Source organism: Alternaria arbusti (genome assembly GCF_024043155.1).
Source record: "Alternaria arbusti strain BMP 1465 chromosome Unknown scaffold_5, whole genome shotgun sequence".
Lineage (NCBI taxonomy): Eukaryota > Fungi > Ascomycota > Dothideomycetes > Pleosporales > Pleosporaceae > Alternaria > Alternaria arbusti.
The window spans coordinates 87,662-101,471 of NW_026249945.1; the positions used below are offsets into that span (position 1 = coordinate 87,662).

General features: G+C 52.9%; 2 protein-coding genes across 2 annotated transcripts; one reads left to right on the top strand and one right to left on the bottom strand.

Moving 5' to 3' along the window:
- Positions 1-3,782: 3,782 nt before the first annotated feature.
- Positions 3,783-5,123, bottom strand: J4E86_004525 (uncharacterized protein; the record flags this gene model as incomplete). The annotated part of the gene is made up of 1 exon (XM_051445063.1): positions 3,783-5,123. The coding sequence occupies one exon, from the start codon at positions 5,121-5,123 to the stop codon at positions 3,783-3,785; it is 1,341 nt and encodes a 446-aa protein (XP_051303160.1).
- Positions 5,124-6,806: 1,683 nt separating this feature from the next.
- Positions 6,807-10,201, top strand: J4E86_004526 (uncharacterized protein; the record flags this gene model as incomplete). The annotated part of the gene is made up of 5 exons (XM_051445064.1): positions 6,807-6,984; positions 7,036-7,193; positions 7,246-7,339; positions 7,389-7,617; positions 7,669-10,201. The coding sequence occupies 5 exons, from the start codon at positions 6,807-6,809 to the stop codon at positions 10,199-10,201; spliced, it is 3,192 nt and encodes a 1,063-aa protein (XP_051303161.1).
- Positions 10,202-13,810: the final 3,609 nt, after the last annotated feature.

Consider the following 13,810-nt stretch of genomic DNA (forward strand, 5'->3'; position numbering starts at 1 on the left):
CTAGTCGTCCACGTATTATCAAACGGTCATCCAGCCAGGCGCGCCTGGGCTTGCGAGTACTTCAACAACCACAAGAAAGCAGGGCTGAACGAAAGCTCAAAACTTCTTCACTGAGTCCTCGCCGCTCTTCCAGGTATGCTGGTGAAGTTTGGCCCCCGCCTGACATAGTCCGCACTAGGGAAACACGGTCGGATGAAGTGTACCCTGCGCCACCTCCGCCACTTCCCAGTCTTGCCTCGAGATCTGACGAGGTGTGGCCTCCTCCAGACGTTGTCCGTACTCACTCCTACAGGAAGGTCGAGAGAAGTCCATCGCGCCGAGCAAATTCAAGGATCATCGAACTCAGTCCGTCGCCCCCGCCGCCGACAAGATCTTCGAGAGTTGTCTATCGGAGCGAGTCTCAGGAACGTCGGACTAGGAGTGCAAGTAGATCTCCAATTCGTGTTAGCCTCCGGGCTGAAAGGCGAAACGAGGAAGCGGAAGCTCGTCTCATGTCGCATCCGAGGCCGTACCACCCGATTGGACCAGAGCAGCGTAGCTTCCTCAAGGCGTCGGATGAAACTTCGAGCAATGCTGATTCTATGCCACGTCGCCGTTTGGATTCACCTAGTCGGAGCATCCTGAAGCCCCTAGGCACCGAGCACGAAACCTCCCACAGGCGAAGAGATACCATGCGCGAAAGTCAGCAGAGCATGCGCGTCGAAGTCGGAGGACCTCGTGTTCACTTTGGTGGTGGAAGAAGGCAAGAAGAGCCAGTACTTGAGCCAAGAGGAAGATCAAGGTATGCCGACGAACGACTGGCGAGTGGCGACAAGTACGAGCATTACCGAGAGTATTCCCGCAGTCGGGTTGTAGACGATCCTCCACAAGAGCCACTATCCCAGGACTTCGAGAGGATCCGTATACGGCACTCATCGCCATCTCCAAGAAGGGAGTACGAAGAGGAAATTCGCATTGATCGACAGCGCCGTATTTCACCTTCTCCTCCGCCCTCAAGACGGTTTGAGGAGGTACTCGTGCGGAACATCTCTCCTCTTCCCGCACGTCGCACACCCCGTCTTCCGCCCTCTCCTCTGTCACCTGAACGGCCACCGCGGCCACTATTTCGCCATGTCTCCCGCCCACGAGCACTCGAACGGACTCGTTCTATGACTCCACCGCCTAGTCGCCGAAGACAAGAAGATGACGATACCGATTTGGAGAGCGCACATTCAGCTGAGATCAATGATATCAGAAGCTGGAAGGGTATCGATGAAAATGGACAACCTGCCACATTTGTGGAAGAGAGGAGGGCGGTGAGGTTGATCGATCAGGGAAGTGATAGAGGTGGGCTTGCGAGAGAGTATCGTGAGATGGGTAGAGGCCCGAGGCTGGATACGAGAGAGCGAGTGACTAGTCGGAATTGGAGGGATGTCTAGGCTGTTGGAGGTCATGAGCATGTAAAATTCTGGCACTGGCGAGCTGTGTCGTTGCTATGCGATGAGGCAGAGCATACTGGGATTGGTTTTGAACGATTGCTGATGCATAGTTACCTACGATACCTCTTTAGATTTCTTTCAATGTCCTTTTTTCAGCGAAGGCAGACCTTGGATCAGGTGATGTCGGATTCGAACGATTATGTACTAATACGTTCCTGGGGCATGCGCACGCACAGGCCTCCAGCGATACCTATATAAGCTCACAGCACGTCGCTTCTTTACTTCCCACATCAGCACCCAAACTCGAAACATATCTAAAAACATATCAATTTGTCATGATGGAACTGTTTCCTCGGGTTTCAAAACCACACAGCTGGATTTCCCATGCTGAGAAGGACGCTCTCTCTTCTCATTCCTTCATTACTTTCTAAAAAGACAAACTTCCAAAAGACAGACTGCAAGAGCGTATATCTCTGGGTTCTCCGCTGGGGTTTACTTCCAATTGATATCCCGATTTGTCATGTGCGCATTTCAAAAACGTCAACAACAATCTAGCCATGGCCAGGGGGTGCTCGCCATCGCTCTTTTCCACAATTTCCTTGTTTTCGGAGTGAGAAAAGCGTGAAGAAAAGAATCGATGAGACTGAGTGTTCACTTCCACGCAAAAAAAAGAAGTCAACGCTGTGGCAAATGGCGTGAGTAGTGCTGGGTCGGGTATAAAATATCGACTTGGTACTGTTCTTCTCGTATGTACTCTCTTTTTCCCGCCAAAAGCAACATGCGCACGGTACGATCTTCCAAAAAGTACGAGAGGGTTGCTATGTGTTCTGCGTTGTTTGAACCAAAACCATAGGCGACCGCCTTATGTGTGAGCAGGAACTCGAGACCTGCTGAACATATGTTTGAGTGTACGCTGCAACATTCACGTGGAAAGCTTTGATGTTCTGGTCAGAAAATACGTGTTAGAAACATGTACTTGCGCACTTCATGGAGAAGACCGAGCAGACTGAATGTGTAGAAACCCGGTTGTCGGATACATGAACACATGTGTTCATCTTCAAAACCACACACACGTCAAATCATGGATTGAGAATGGTCGAGCACTCGATAGCAATGGGCCAATACTATGGTGTTCGCTGATATGTAACGATGCTGTTCAGTCTGTTTATGATGTACTTGGCCAGGACTTGTATAACAAAAGTGGTATAGCGCACTGACCGCTCGTGTATAAAAGCTTGTCTCTACAGTCTGACAGTCTCTTTCTTACACACACAGGCTGCTCGGTTTCTAAATCAAAAAAACCACGTCGTCGGTGCTCATGTCTTTTCTCAAAAAAAAAAATCCATCGCGTGCTTATGTCCTGGTGCGAGCCAAAGACAAATTCACCTCAAGGCGATCGACATTCAGAATGCACATCGCGCAAACAACATGTCCCGTTTCGACGATACGAGGAACATATAATGCTTTCGGTTCTGTCATCCTTCTCTTTTCCATGTCTCGAGGGCTCCTTGCCCGCCTTCGATATATCAAAACTACGCGGCAACTATGCCATGGCCGATCCTCCTGGACTCTAGAACAAAATCAAAAGGATGCAATGCCATGTCCAAGGAGAAGAGAAGGAAGAATTAACATGTAACTTCTCAATAATACATCCTATGTTTAGAATGCCGGTACTTCTGAGAAGCGAAAAAGGGGTGCATGGTAAACATGTAGCGCTCGCACTTCACATAAAACCACTCAACGAGAGTGTCATGCTTCGTCTGCATCTGTCAAAGATCGTGCGCTCAAATTGCTGTCGATGACCGACACCGACGGCTATATAAAGCCCTTCATCTGCGCTTTGCGCTTCTGCACTCTCTACCACTTTTCCCCGCGAACTGATACTTCGAAAAAGACGACGGATCGCTGTATGGATTTTTTCTTCCAAGACAACCAATAAAGGAGGCTTCTTTGCGAGCTAGGAATATGTCTTGTTCACATGGCTTTGCGGCAGCCTTGATACTTTGACGCTGGCGATACCGTACCGAGTCGAGTGTTGATAGCTATTCGAAATGATCCTGCAAGATATAACATTACGGTGCATTGTATTTGAAACCAAAAGAAAGCACTTCGATGTCACATATCGAGCAATGGTAATCTTTTCAGACATCACTTATTCAGTCAGCCATGCAAATGCATGCCATTTACATCGAACAAAGGAGCTGGTCTAACATGGCGATGTCAATGGAAAAAGGTCATGCCATTATTCGTTCTAGGGATATGTACAAGCCCTGTGTGACTGGCGAAGATGATATTTTCTCGCTTGATTGGGGCCATTGCCTAGGTTCTGCAATCCTTATCCCATGCTATCATCGCCCCCTCGTCCTATGCTGACTCCAATACCTTACTCTGCAACGAGCAAAGCTCTACAATCGTGCTCACACTCCCCACTTCTTGCCGGGCAGCCTGCAGACGCTCCTTCACCAGTTTTTCAGTAGCCGCCTCAGCCTCCCGTGCTGTCTTGCCCCATGCTGCGACTTCTTTCGAACCAGCGGGCAAGAGATGGCTTTCGCCGGACAGTCGGAGAAGCGCTTCTTCAATGTCTTGGTCTGCAGATGCTATCTGACTCTGGAGGTATACAGATTGCTGGAGTAGAGAACGCTCGTTGTTGGCTATCTGGGTAAGATGCGGAAGGTAAGGCAAGAGTTTGGTGATTGGCCGGATGGGCTTCGTTGCTACGGCTTTGCTGTCTTCGTTAGGTGTAGTTTGACCGCCGTTCTGGTCGACAGTCTGGACATCCAGCGGTTGCTGGAGGCTTGCATGAGCTTCGAGCAGGCTAGCACGAGCTTCAATGTACTTGTTGTATGACTCTCGAATTTGTGTCTCTGCTGACGCAAGATCGACGGGTGCCGCGACGCTGACTGGACGTTTGACGGGTGAGGCATCCTCAAGGAAAACACTGTCCTCTTCCATCTTGGCCAACTCCCCTTGCACCCAGTCAACCAGCTCGTCTCTTGCTCGCTCGAGCGCATGAACTTGTGCTTGTAAGCTGGGTTCACCCGGCATCTCATCCTGGGCCTTCTGCCTCGCGGCCTGGGCGCGCTCCATGGCTGTTCGCGCCTCGAGAACCTCCTGCTTCAGCTTGAAGACCCAGTTTTGATCATCTTCGGCTTGTGATAGTTGCTCTAACCTCTCGGCGGGTAAGTCTGGTTGCTCGCCGATGGCGCGTTTGATGGAAGCTCTTGGGTCAGCCGCAGCGGTCGATGGCTTTGCGGTGAGGAGCTTGTCTAGAGACTCTTGGATGACCTGAAGTTCTGCATAGCGCTGGCGCTGTCGTAGTAAAGCAACATAACCTCGCGTAACTTCGTTGTCGTATTCTGATTCTGGCTGCGTTGGGTTCTCGTCTACGTAGCGGTTGCGTAGATCTTCTAATGACGTCTGAAGTTCACGGTGTCTTGTTTGCGCTTGGGAATCAGCCCGCAGAGCTTGTAGATATTCCAATCGAGTGTCCTTCAGGCCTGGAGGGTTGGTGTTGGCCGCAGATATGTTCTGTGGGCACTCATGGTTCAGATGCTGGTTCTGGGTCGCTGCATTGACGGGCCTCAGGCTTGAGGTGAGATACTTGGAAAGAGCGCGTCGAATCCTTAGCGTGTCTTCCCGATTGTTTATGTATGACGACAGGGCGCGGTCGACTTCGGGTATCGGACATGTTGTTTGGGCTGGCATGATCGGAAGTTGTCTGCACCCCGCAACAGAGAGAATAACTAAAACGAAAGCGAACCCGGAATTGTGCGCGGATCTTCAAGAAGGGACTAGTTCCGGTGATCGCATTAATTAGATGTCACGAGGGGTCGCTTTTGAACGCGTTCAGGGTACTGACAACGTCGAGATGTCAACGGGACGGCATTTCGATAGCTCTGGAGCTAGGCCAGAACGGATTTGAAGCTTTGGCTAGCGCAGATCACGAAAACACGTGCCCGCACGCTTGGCGATTGCACAAGCCCGAAGACAACACGTCGGGCGCGAGCACTCGTCTGCATCAGGAAGAGTTGAGACGGTGTCTCTCGCGGTACAACACCTGTCGATCTGAATTTATAGGGTGTCTCTGCTGAAAATACTGCCGATAGTATGCCCCCTATTGGCAGCTCCTGCAAGCTCAGATACAGAGAAACCATGGCTTCTATGCTGATGTCATATCCACTGAGCCTGCGTTCCCACCAGGGTTCTGCCATGAACCCATTGGCGTGCCATCGGAACGCGGGCGGAAGTGAAGGAGAGTTGACTTTGTTCTGTCGTTTCAAAGATACGCCGAAGTACCACCAGGAAGGGTTTGCAGGAAATTGCGCGCGACGGTCACGCGGTTGTCTGGAAGCAAAAAGCAGAGAGACGATAAGACGTTGAGTATTGACGTGAGCATAAGGGTAAGATGGTGTTCTCACGACACTGCCGTTGCATCAACACAAATCGGTTGCTTGTCGCGTTACACCTTGTATATTGACATGTGACAAGCCAATTGCCTGCGATAATTGATCAGAGAGATGTGCCCTTGTATGCGAGCGAGTACAGTTCGTGCCACTGCCAGCGGCTGTCAGATAGGATGCTCCGGCCTCGGGTGAGTTCAGCTGGTGCATGTGCTTCTTCTCAGCCGCCGCCATAGCATCACGAGTATTAGATTTACAGTGGAGTCAGGTTCATGCGTACGAGACAACGGCCCTTGGGGTCGGGAGCTAGTCGGATCAGCAGCGGGCGCATTACGCAGGGTCAGTCCCACGAGGCGTCGTGAAGTGGTGCTGTGTGGTGTTGAGAGCTGGGATAAGGCTGGTGGTGATGAAGCAGCCCAGGCAGGGCGAGTGGGCGCGATATGAGGCGGTGTCAGCGGTGACACGGTGGGGATGCGCGGTGGATGACGCGACGAGGGACAACACATCAACACAGCCCCGCCAATCGCGCACGAAAGCCAGGCGTTTGCCGCGTAGATTTTCGAGTACCGGGACTGGTGTGCTGGCGACTAAAGCAAAGATGCGAAACAGAGGCATGTCCCGTGCAGAAGCCACAGCTGCTTGGAGGGCTAGCTGCAAAGGGAGGGCTTGGCGGCGCAGGGATGGGCGATTGACGGGCGTCGATTGGAACTTATTTCGCCTGTACCCTAATGAGGCCTGCCGGACTGCAACTGCCTGCTCTTCTCCTTTCCCGCCAGCAGCCATCCGTCCCCTCGGCCGCCAGAGCCCAGGAACCTCTTTGCAGTGATTTTATACACCTACACTGCTAACACAGCAGCCATACGCAGAAAAAGCAATTGAATAGCATCCGTCCCTGCATCGCGCTACTACCGCGTCGCGCATCCACCCCCGAGCGCATCTGCGTCACTCGCCCTGGTGGTAGCGAAGACCCGCCCCGCCATACACCAACATGCCTTTCTTCAAGAATGTCTTCCACTCCAAGGACAAGCAAAAGGGCGCCAAAACTGCCCCCGAGCCCGTCGCGCCGCCCAAGCCTCGCTGGGAGGAATCATGGACGCGCAAGGATGTCGCGCCCGACGAGATTCAGGAGCTCATCCACGTCTGCACCCAAGAGATGAAATCGAGGGGTATGTCGACCCGTCAATTGGCACCCCGCACGCACTGCTAACACCCGAAAGCCCTGGACATGCCCTTTATGCTCCTCCCCTTCCGCCCCACCTCCGACACAAGTGCCTCCCGCAACTTCGTACGCAACTTCTTCAAAGCCGCCTACGAGGGCACACGGCAATACACAGGCGAGGGGCTGGCACAAGAACTGCGGCTTACTGAGCCATTGGTAGGCTAACATGCCCATCTCACCACATCGATTCATGCGCTGACGTAGCCAGACGCTCTGCAGTATCATAAAATGGTGCTGGAGCAGACTCCCCGGCGGTGTCGTCACATGGGACGCATACGAGCTCTTCCGAATCGGCGAGTCTGGTAAGGCGACCGCAAAGACATCCCCAATCACCACTGACGTTCTGTCCAGATTCAAACTTCGCGCGCCACGCGTTCGACACTTTCATACCAATCAGCGTCGACTCTGAGGCTCGCAAGCACATCATATTCGACTTCTTCGATCTCCTGTCTGCGGTCGCCGCGAGAGGCAAGAGCAACGGCATGGGTGGCAGGAAGCTCTCTCGTTTAGCCGGATGGTGGGCTTTTGAGTTCGTTGAAGACGGCAAGGGCTTCGACGGTGGTTATCGCACATGGGAGAAGTAAGCAACCTCGCTGAATTAGACGACGAACGCATACTAACTAAATTATAGGGCCGCGGACGCTGCCAGCCATCTCTTCTTTGCTTACCTGCGATCGCTATCGCCAGATATGAACGTAGTCGGCGGCATCTCTGCTCTACCACGATCACTCCAGGCGCTACTCTCCCAGACCGAATACCCTCCGCAAACACCGACCCTTATGCAAACGCGAACAACCAAGGTGGTCATGATAGTGGATTCCGTTTCGCCTACACCATTCGCGTTGCTGCGTCGCGCAAAGAACTTCGAGTACCGAGACGACGACAGAGCGCTACAGCAGTTCTCTGAATATGACGACACCGTCAAGGCCCTGACTGATGAGTGCCGCAGAGTACTCGAGTGCATTGCCACGGCCAACCAATCGACTGTCTCGGCCGACCCCACTACACCAGACCCGTCATGGTCCCGCTTTGAAGACTTCGGGTTTTCGGGTATCATGGACAGCTCCGCCAGTACCAACGGTACCCCAGTGGGTGGCAACCCACGAGAGTTCTCTAGTCTCCGAAACGGGCCCCGCTCAAACAACACCGACTTTGGTCGCCCAACCACTCCTTCATGGGCGGACTTCTTATCCTCGGGTTTTGCTGACGAGAACAACCAATCTCCTCCAACCACCCTGTTGATGCCAAACCAGAAACTCCCACCACTAGGAGAGCACCGCGTACACAGCTCTCAGTCACACGTACGAAATGGCCTCAGCGAAGACGACCTCGAGCCCGGCGAGCTGGCAAGCATCACCAAATTCGATCTCGATGAGACTTTCTGGTGGGTATGGATGATCAGTCTGGCTTCCGAAGAGACTACTGATCGCAAGGCTGCGTTCGGAAGATGCACGTTGATCGAGACACGCATCCAGGGCGCAAAGTGGCTGGTCATGGAAGAGCAGGTCAAGGGTGCAGCTGCCCCTGAAGAGGGTGCGTACATTGTGGAGAAGAAGTCCAAATTCAGCTTCACAAGGCGCGGCCGACTTGGTCGGCGGAAGTCGACAGGCAAGAAGCCAACCCCAAAAGAGCCATACAGCCGGACGACTACCAACACGCCGATGAGCAAGACTAGCATTGGTCCCGACCAGCACGCAAGGATACAGGCTGCAGCCGCGAAACTGGCTCAGAACGAGCGTGATGAGAAGGATGCAAAAGAATTTGCGACACGCCGAGGACGTACTGACGATACTACGTCCGTCAAAACAAACAGTGTGCTTACATTGCAGCCACATCTGGTGAACGAGGCTGGTCCGGCCATGCAGTGGGACAAGAAGTTTGGCGAAGCCGCCCTCGATAAGGATGCTCTCCGTGCCCAATACCTTGGTGATCACACTGCGGGCAGAGGCTCAAAGAACAACCTTACAGCAGCTGCCAATGGCCGCGCTTCCCCGCTGCCTCCAAGCGTGTCAAACCGGGACCTTCCTGCACTACCAAAGTCTGAGCGAGGAGACTCGCCCGCTCGTATTGATACCACCACGCCTACCAAGGCCTCTGTGACACCAGTACCTTGGCCACATGAGTCACCTACCCAGACTCCACTTCCTCAGCAACAGACATTCCCCGTCGCAATGACGCGGGAACAGTCCACACCCATCGAGGAAACGCCCTTCGCGACACCACTGCCCATCGAGGATGAGAAGTCTGTTCAGACAGGCGCGACACCGAACCAGCACCCTGCCTTGAGGAAGTCAATCCCCGATCGCAAGCCAGTCGTAGCCCCTCAGCCCAAGACTCGCGTCAGTGAGGATCAGGGTGCCGCATCTGGAAAGAAGATCTCACCGAACAAGCTGAAGAAGAAGGAAGGTAGTGGATTCAGGAAGCTTTTCGGAAGAAAGAAGACCGAGACGCCTGCAGCAGTACCTGCGCCTGCGGATGATTCGTACTTCCAGGCATCCGATGCCGTTCGCAGTACCTCTCGACTGGATGATCATCAGCCCAACGTACGAGAGCCATCGCCGACCTACACCGACAACCATCCGGAGCCCGTGCAGGCACCGTCGCCAAACTACGAACCTAGTCCCGCAGCATCCTCACCCGAGGTCGCAGAGCCGATTCAAGCAGGCGGCCCTGTTGCTGGAGCCCCAGCAACGCAACAAGAAATTGACCAAGCCTTCTCTCGATTTGACCAAGGCCCTATGGATGACATGCCTGCTTTTGCCCCTGCTGACGATGAGAGCGAAGACGACGCCGCTGCCGCCCCGACCGTGCCTCGTCGCCAGGTGCAACAGACGAACCCTAGGACCCCAACTCAACGCGCACCCGAGTATGCGGATGACATTTCTGAGGAATCTATCGAATTCACAAAGCAACAATCGCCATCTCAGGATCGATGGGCGCAAATTAGAAAGAATGCAGCAGAGCGCGCCGCAAGGCTTAGCGAAGAACAGGTCCGACGTAGCCGCAGTGTGAGCCAGAGCCAGCGCACCGATGAAGGTGAAACCAGTGGCGAGGAGACCATCGAAAGTCGTGTTGCCCGTATCAAGGCGCGTGTCGCCGAGCTTACTGGCAACGTTGATGGCCAGCCGGCAGCAGCTGGATCTGGCGCCGGAAGACAGTGGTAGAATGTGCTTCGGTGAGCATCGTGGGCTTCTTCTACTCAGACCTCGCTAACGGTTCTTCAGATCTTCTTTAGCATGACATACCCGTTCTGTTTTCCCAGCGTACAAACTGCTCGATACCCTTTCCCATTTCGACTTTCTGGTTTTTTTCTTCTACGACACTGGGCATTAATTTGTGCTTTCCACGCCTAAATACCCGTCAGCTTCATACACTTTATGGCTGACAATCGGCTTGCTTCATTCCCTCTGTATCTGTTTCGATTTTTCTTACGTTTTGCTGAGATACCTCGGGAGGAATGTACATCGTTGTCTAGGTACACATCCTTGCGGACATGCACAGTTACGTGGTCATGCATGCTCGATGACCACGATAATACATACCATGGTGGAGACGACGTAGCGTGTTATATGTTCTAGAAAGAGAGACTGTTGGAGTGTTTAATTCAAGACGTTTTGCTTGTGTAATCACCTTCATGTGTAAGATCCTGAAATGCATTTGATCATGTTTTGGTGTTGATGTTCTCATGCTAATCTTTATGAACCATTTGGAAGATAGATTGGGGACCCGGGGGATCAAGACTTCCATGTAGCCATCTTCTGGTGTGTTCTGGCTCATATAAATATCTCTCTCGGTCACATTGGAATTCCTTTCACAACACTACTTCAATGGTTCCACCAAAAAGATTCGGACCAGATACCATGTGTGCGAGCCACCAATTCTAAACACACAAGCTGACGATTGATGTCTGCGCCAGCCATGCCAAATTGCTTAGAGTCTTCGAAGAAGGCTCCATAAACAACTGATGTGCGGTCTCCCACGTCCTGGGTGTACCTGCTGTCTTCTGTCCAAAATTTCCAGAAATCCGGCCAGTAGGTTGTCATGTAACGAGTAGAGACTTCCGGAAGCACACATCATGTTGTCCTTTCTTCATTTACATCAGAAGCGGACGAAGGAGCACTCCATAGAATGCTTGGTTGACTATTTTATTGGATGCATCTTAGAAATGGGGCGGAGTATTGAAGTGAGGTCTTGTAAGGGATGGCGATGTTTTATATTTCGCAGCTCGCACCCATGCGGTGTCTGAGCACACTAGCGCAGTTAGGAAGAGAGATATAAAGCTTCAGGTTGAGTACACTTTCTCTTTCTGCAATTCATACCCTTGAGAGGTTTCTACCAAAACTCCAGTCTGAACATGCCATGTGGCTGCGGTGGCGCGCCGCGAAAGCTACGCTGGAAATGTGCATGGGACGGCGCTATGGGCTTCCCGGGCTATCGTAATTTCATCTCGTGTTCTTTGGGAATATAGGGACCGCAAAACCACGCGGACTCATAAAAGCTTGTACTCGTGGTTTTGGTGAAAAGTCAGGGCACAAGGCTTTTAAGTTTTAATTTTTGAAGGTAGGAGAGGGGAACGATCAAGAGACGCTTTATACTTGGAAAGGATGAACTTGGATCACGGGAGTGAAGAATCTAAGACGTAATCGAGATATAGAGACATGACTTTCCTCTGTCTCCAGCTTTTGATTCGAGCGTTCCCTTCTCAGTACAGTCTCGGAAATGGACAAAAAGATGCAGACAAAAGGGTCATGTCACTGCACGTATCATGATATGTCCTCCCAAGAAAGGAATCTGCCTCTTCGTTGCCAGATCCCCAAGATTTGCAAGGGCTTCGGAAGTCTCAGACGTTCCTCACTGTTCCCATAGAGCCTCCTACACCCCTTACTGAATTCTCTCAACTCACATGTCCGGGGTCAGTATAGTAGGATGTACGCAACGCGTAACAACAGAGTACCCCTATCTGACGAAGCGCTTCATCATAGTGGAGTCATGGTACCAACAACCCATTCATGGATCTGCTCGATTGCTGTATCGCTGAAGCTACGCGCTCAGAGAGGGCTTTCGAAAAAATTGGCCAAGCTCAAGATGTCGGTTTCTATTCTGAACTACCTATCCATCCCCATCCCCGCTCCCCTGATAAGTGTGCCTCGACGATCTCTTGTAGGCGCCGACGACGTGCAGTAGTTGATAGTGAAGATCGAGAACGCATCGTCTCTGTCATCATGAAGTTGGGATTAGTATATCAAATCTGAGACGTCCAGAAATAACGTCCGAGCAGTGTACCTGCATCTACCACGCGGTCTTCCCTGAGGCACAGGTCTCGGGTTGGGGCCAGAGGTCGTAGTGATTGGAGAAATGAGAATCCCGAGGGCCAGCATGCGGCCCAAAATAACACGAGATGTGTACCTGCATCGACCAGGTCTCTGGGAGAGGGTTAGGTGATGATAAGAAACAAAGGGATGGTTACCGGGTGGTGTGCATGTGAGACTAAGAATAACAGCCGAAGAGTGTACCTGCATCTGATAGAGGGGTTAGACGCGCCGGGCCGCTTATTTTCCGGCGGGCGTCGTTTCTTTGATGAAGATGAAGTGACGCGTTGCTGAGTGATGCGGGTATCTGGGATGCTTCAATTAGAACCAACAAGCTTCAATGGAGAGCACTTGTTCGGTAGAGCCGCTGGCCCTGTGTGAGGCACAGTCGCTTCAGCAGGTGAAGACCGCAATCACATAGACTAGTCTCGCAGCGGTGGAGTATACGCAAGCGGAATCATGAGCTAGTAAAGCCGGGGAAGGGACACGATGCCGGCGGCTAGGCGGGTGAGATCATGTCAACGGGAAAACGACAAGGGCGGACAGGAAGTGTTAGACGAACAGCAGCTTAGCAATGTGTAACGATCTGGAGCTTTGGATGTGTGGTGAGGTAAGCTGGGGCAGTCAGTCAATCAGACGCAGTCGTGGGTGCGTCATGCCAGCCGTGGGAGTGGGTTTGCGGCATGGCCTTCTAAAAATATCGCGTTTCGGACATGGGAGGCAGCCGCGCTAGGAACCGCGTGCTGCGAGCCCTAATCCAACTTCAACGCCTGGGGACATGGAAGCAGATACTGGAGACGATGTGTATGGACGCTATCCGATCGTCTGCAAGCGACGTGACTGCATAGAGATTAACAGGGAGTGTGAAGATACAGAGCACATGGGTGCCGCGCCGCATCCGGCGGGGGGTGCGGGGTGCCCTCGACGGCTGCCTGTATTGAATGATTGCAGTCGCAGAGAGCGGAGGACTCGCTGGCGGGCCGCAGCTCACCCAGGGACTGCCCTCACAGTCGAAGAGGCTACTGTTTGAGAGGTTTGATTGAGCCAGTGCTCCGCCATGTGTGGCTAGCAAAACACGGTCTTGGAAAGGGTGCAAATGGCGCACCGGTAAGTGTAATGCCGCACAAGGAGCACCGGCCGACCGAATGCCTCCGCCCTGCGCCTATCCCACGCTGGCCAACGTCTGCAGCCTGGGTCGACTCTCGTCATTATCTCTGCAAGCGCCGACTCGCGTGCCCGGTGGTCGTGGCACGCAAGAATAGCGACGCCCGTCTGGTCGCTGCAGAGCCGGTCAGACGGCCCTGCTAATCTGAGAGGCAGCTCACAGCGAGGTAGCGCAATGCCGGCAAAAGGCAGCTGTCTCATTCTGCTACTGTACGGCATCAAGGGTCTGTTCTGCGCGTGTGAGGCCGCTGGACCCCGGCTCTGATATGTCCCTAAAATAACTCAGCCGGGCGTCGCAGG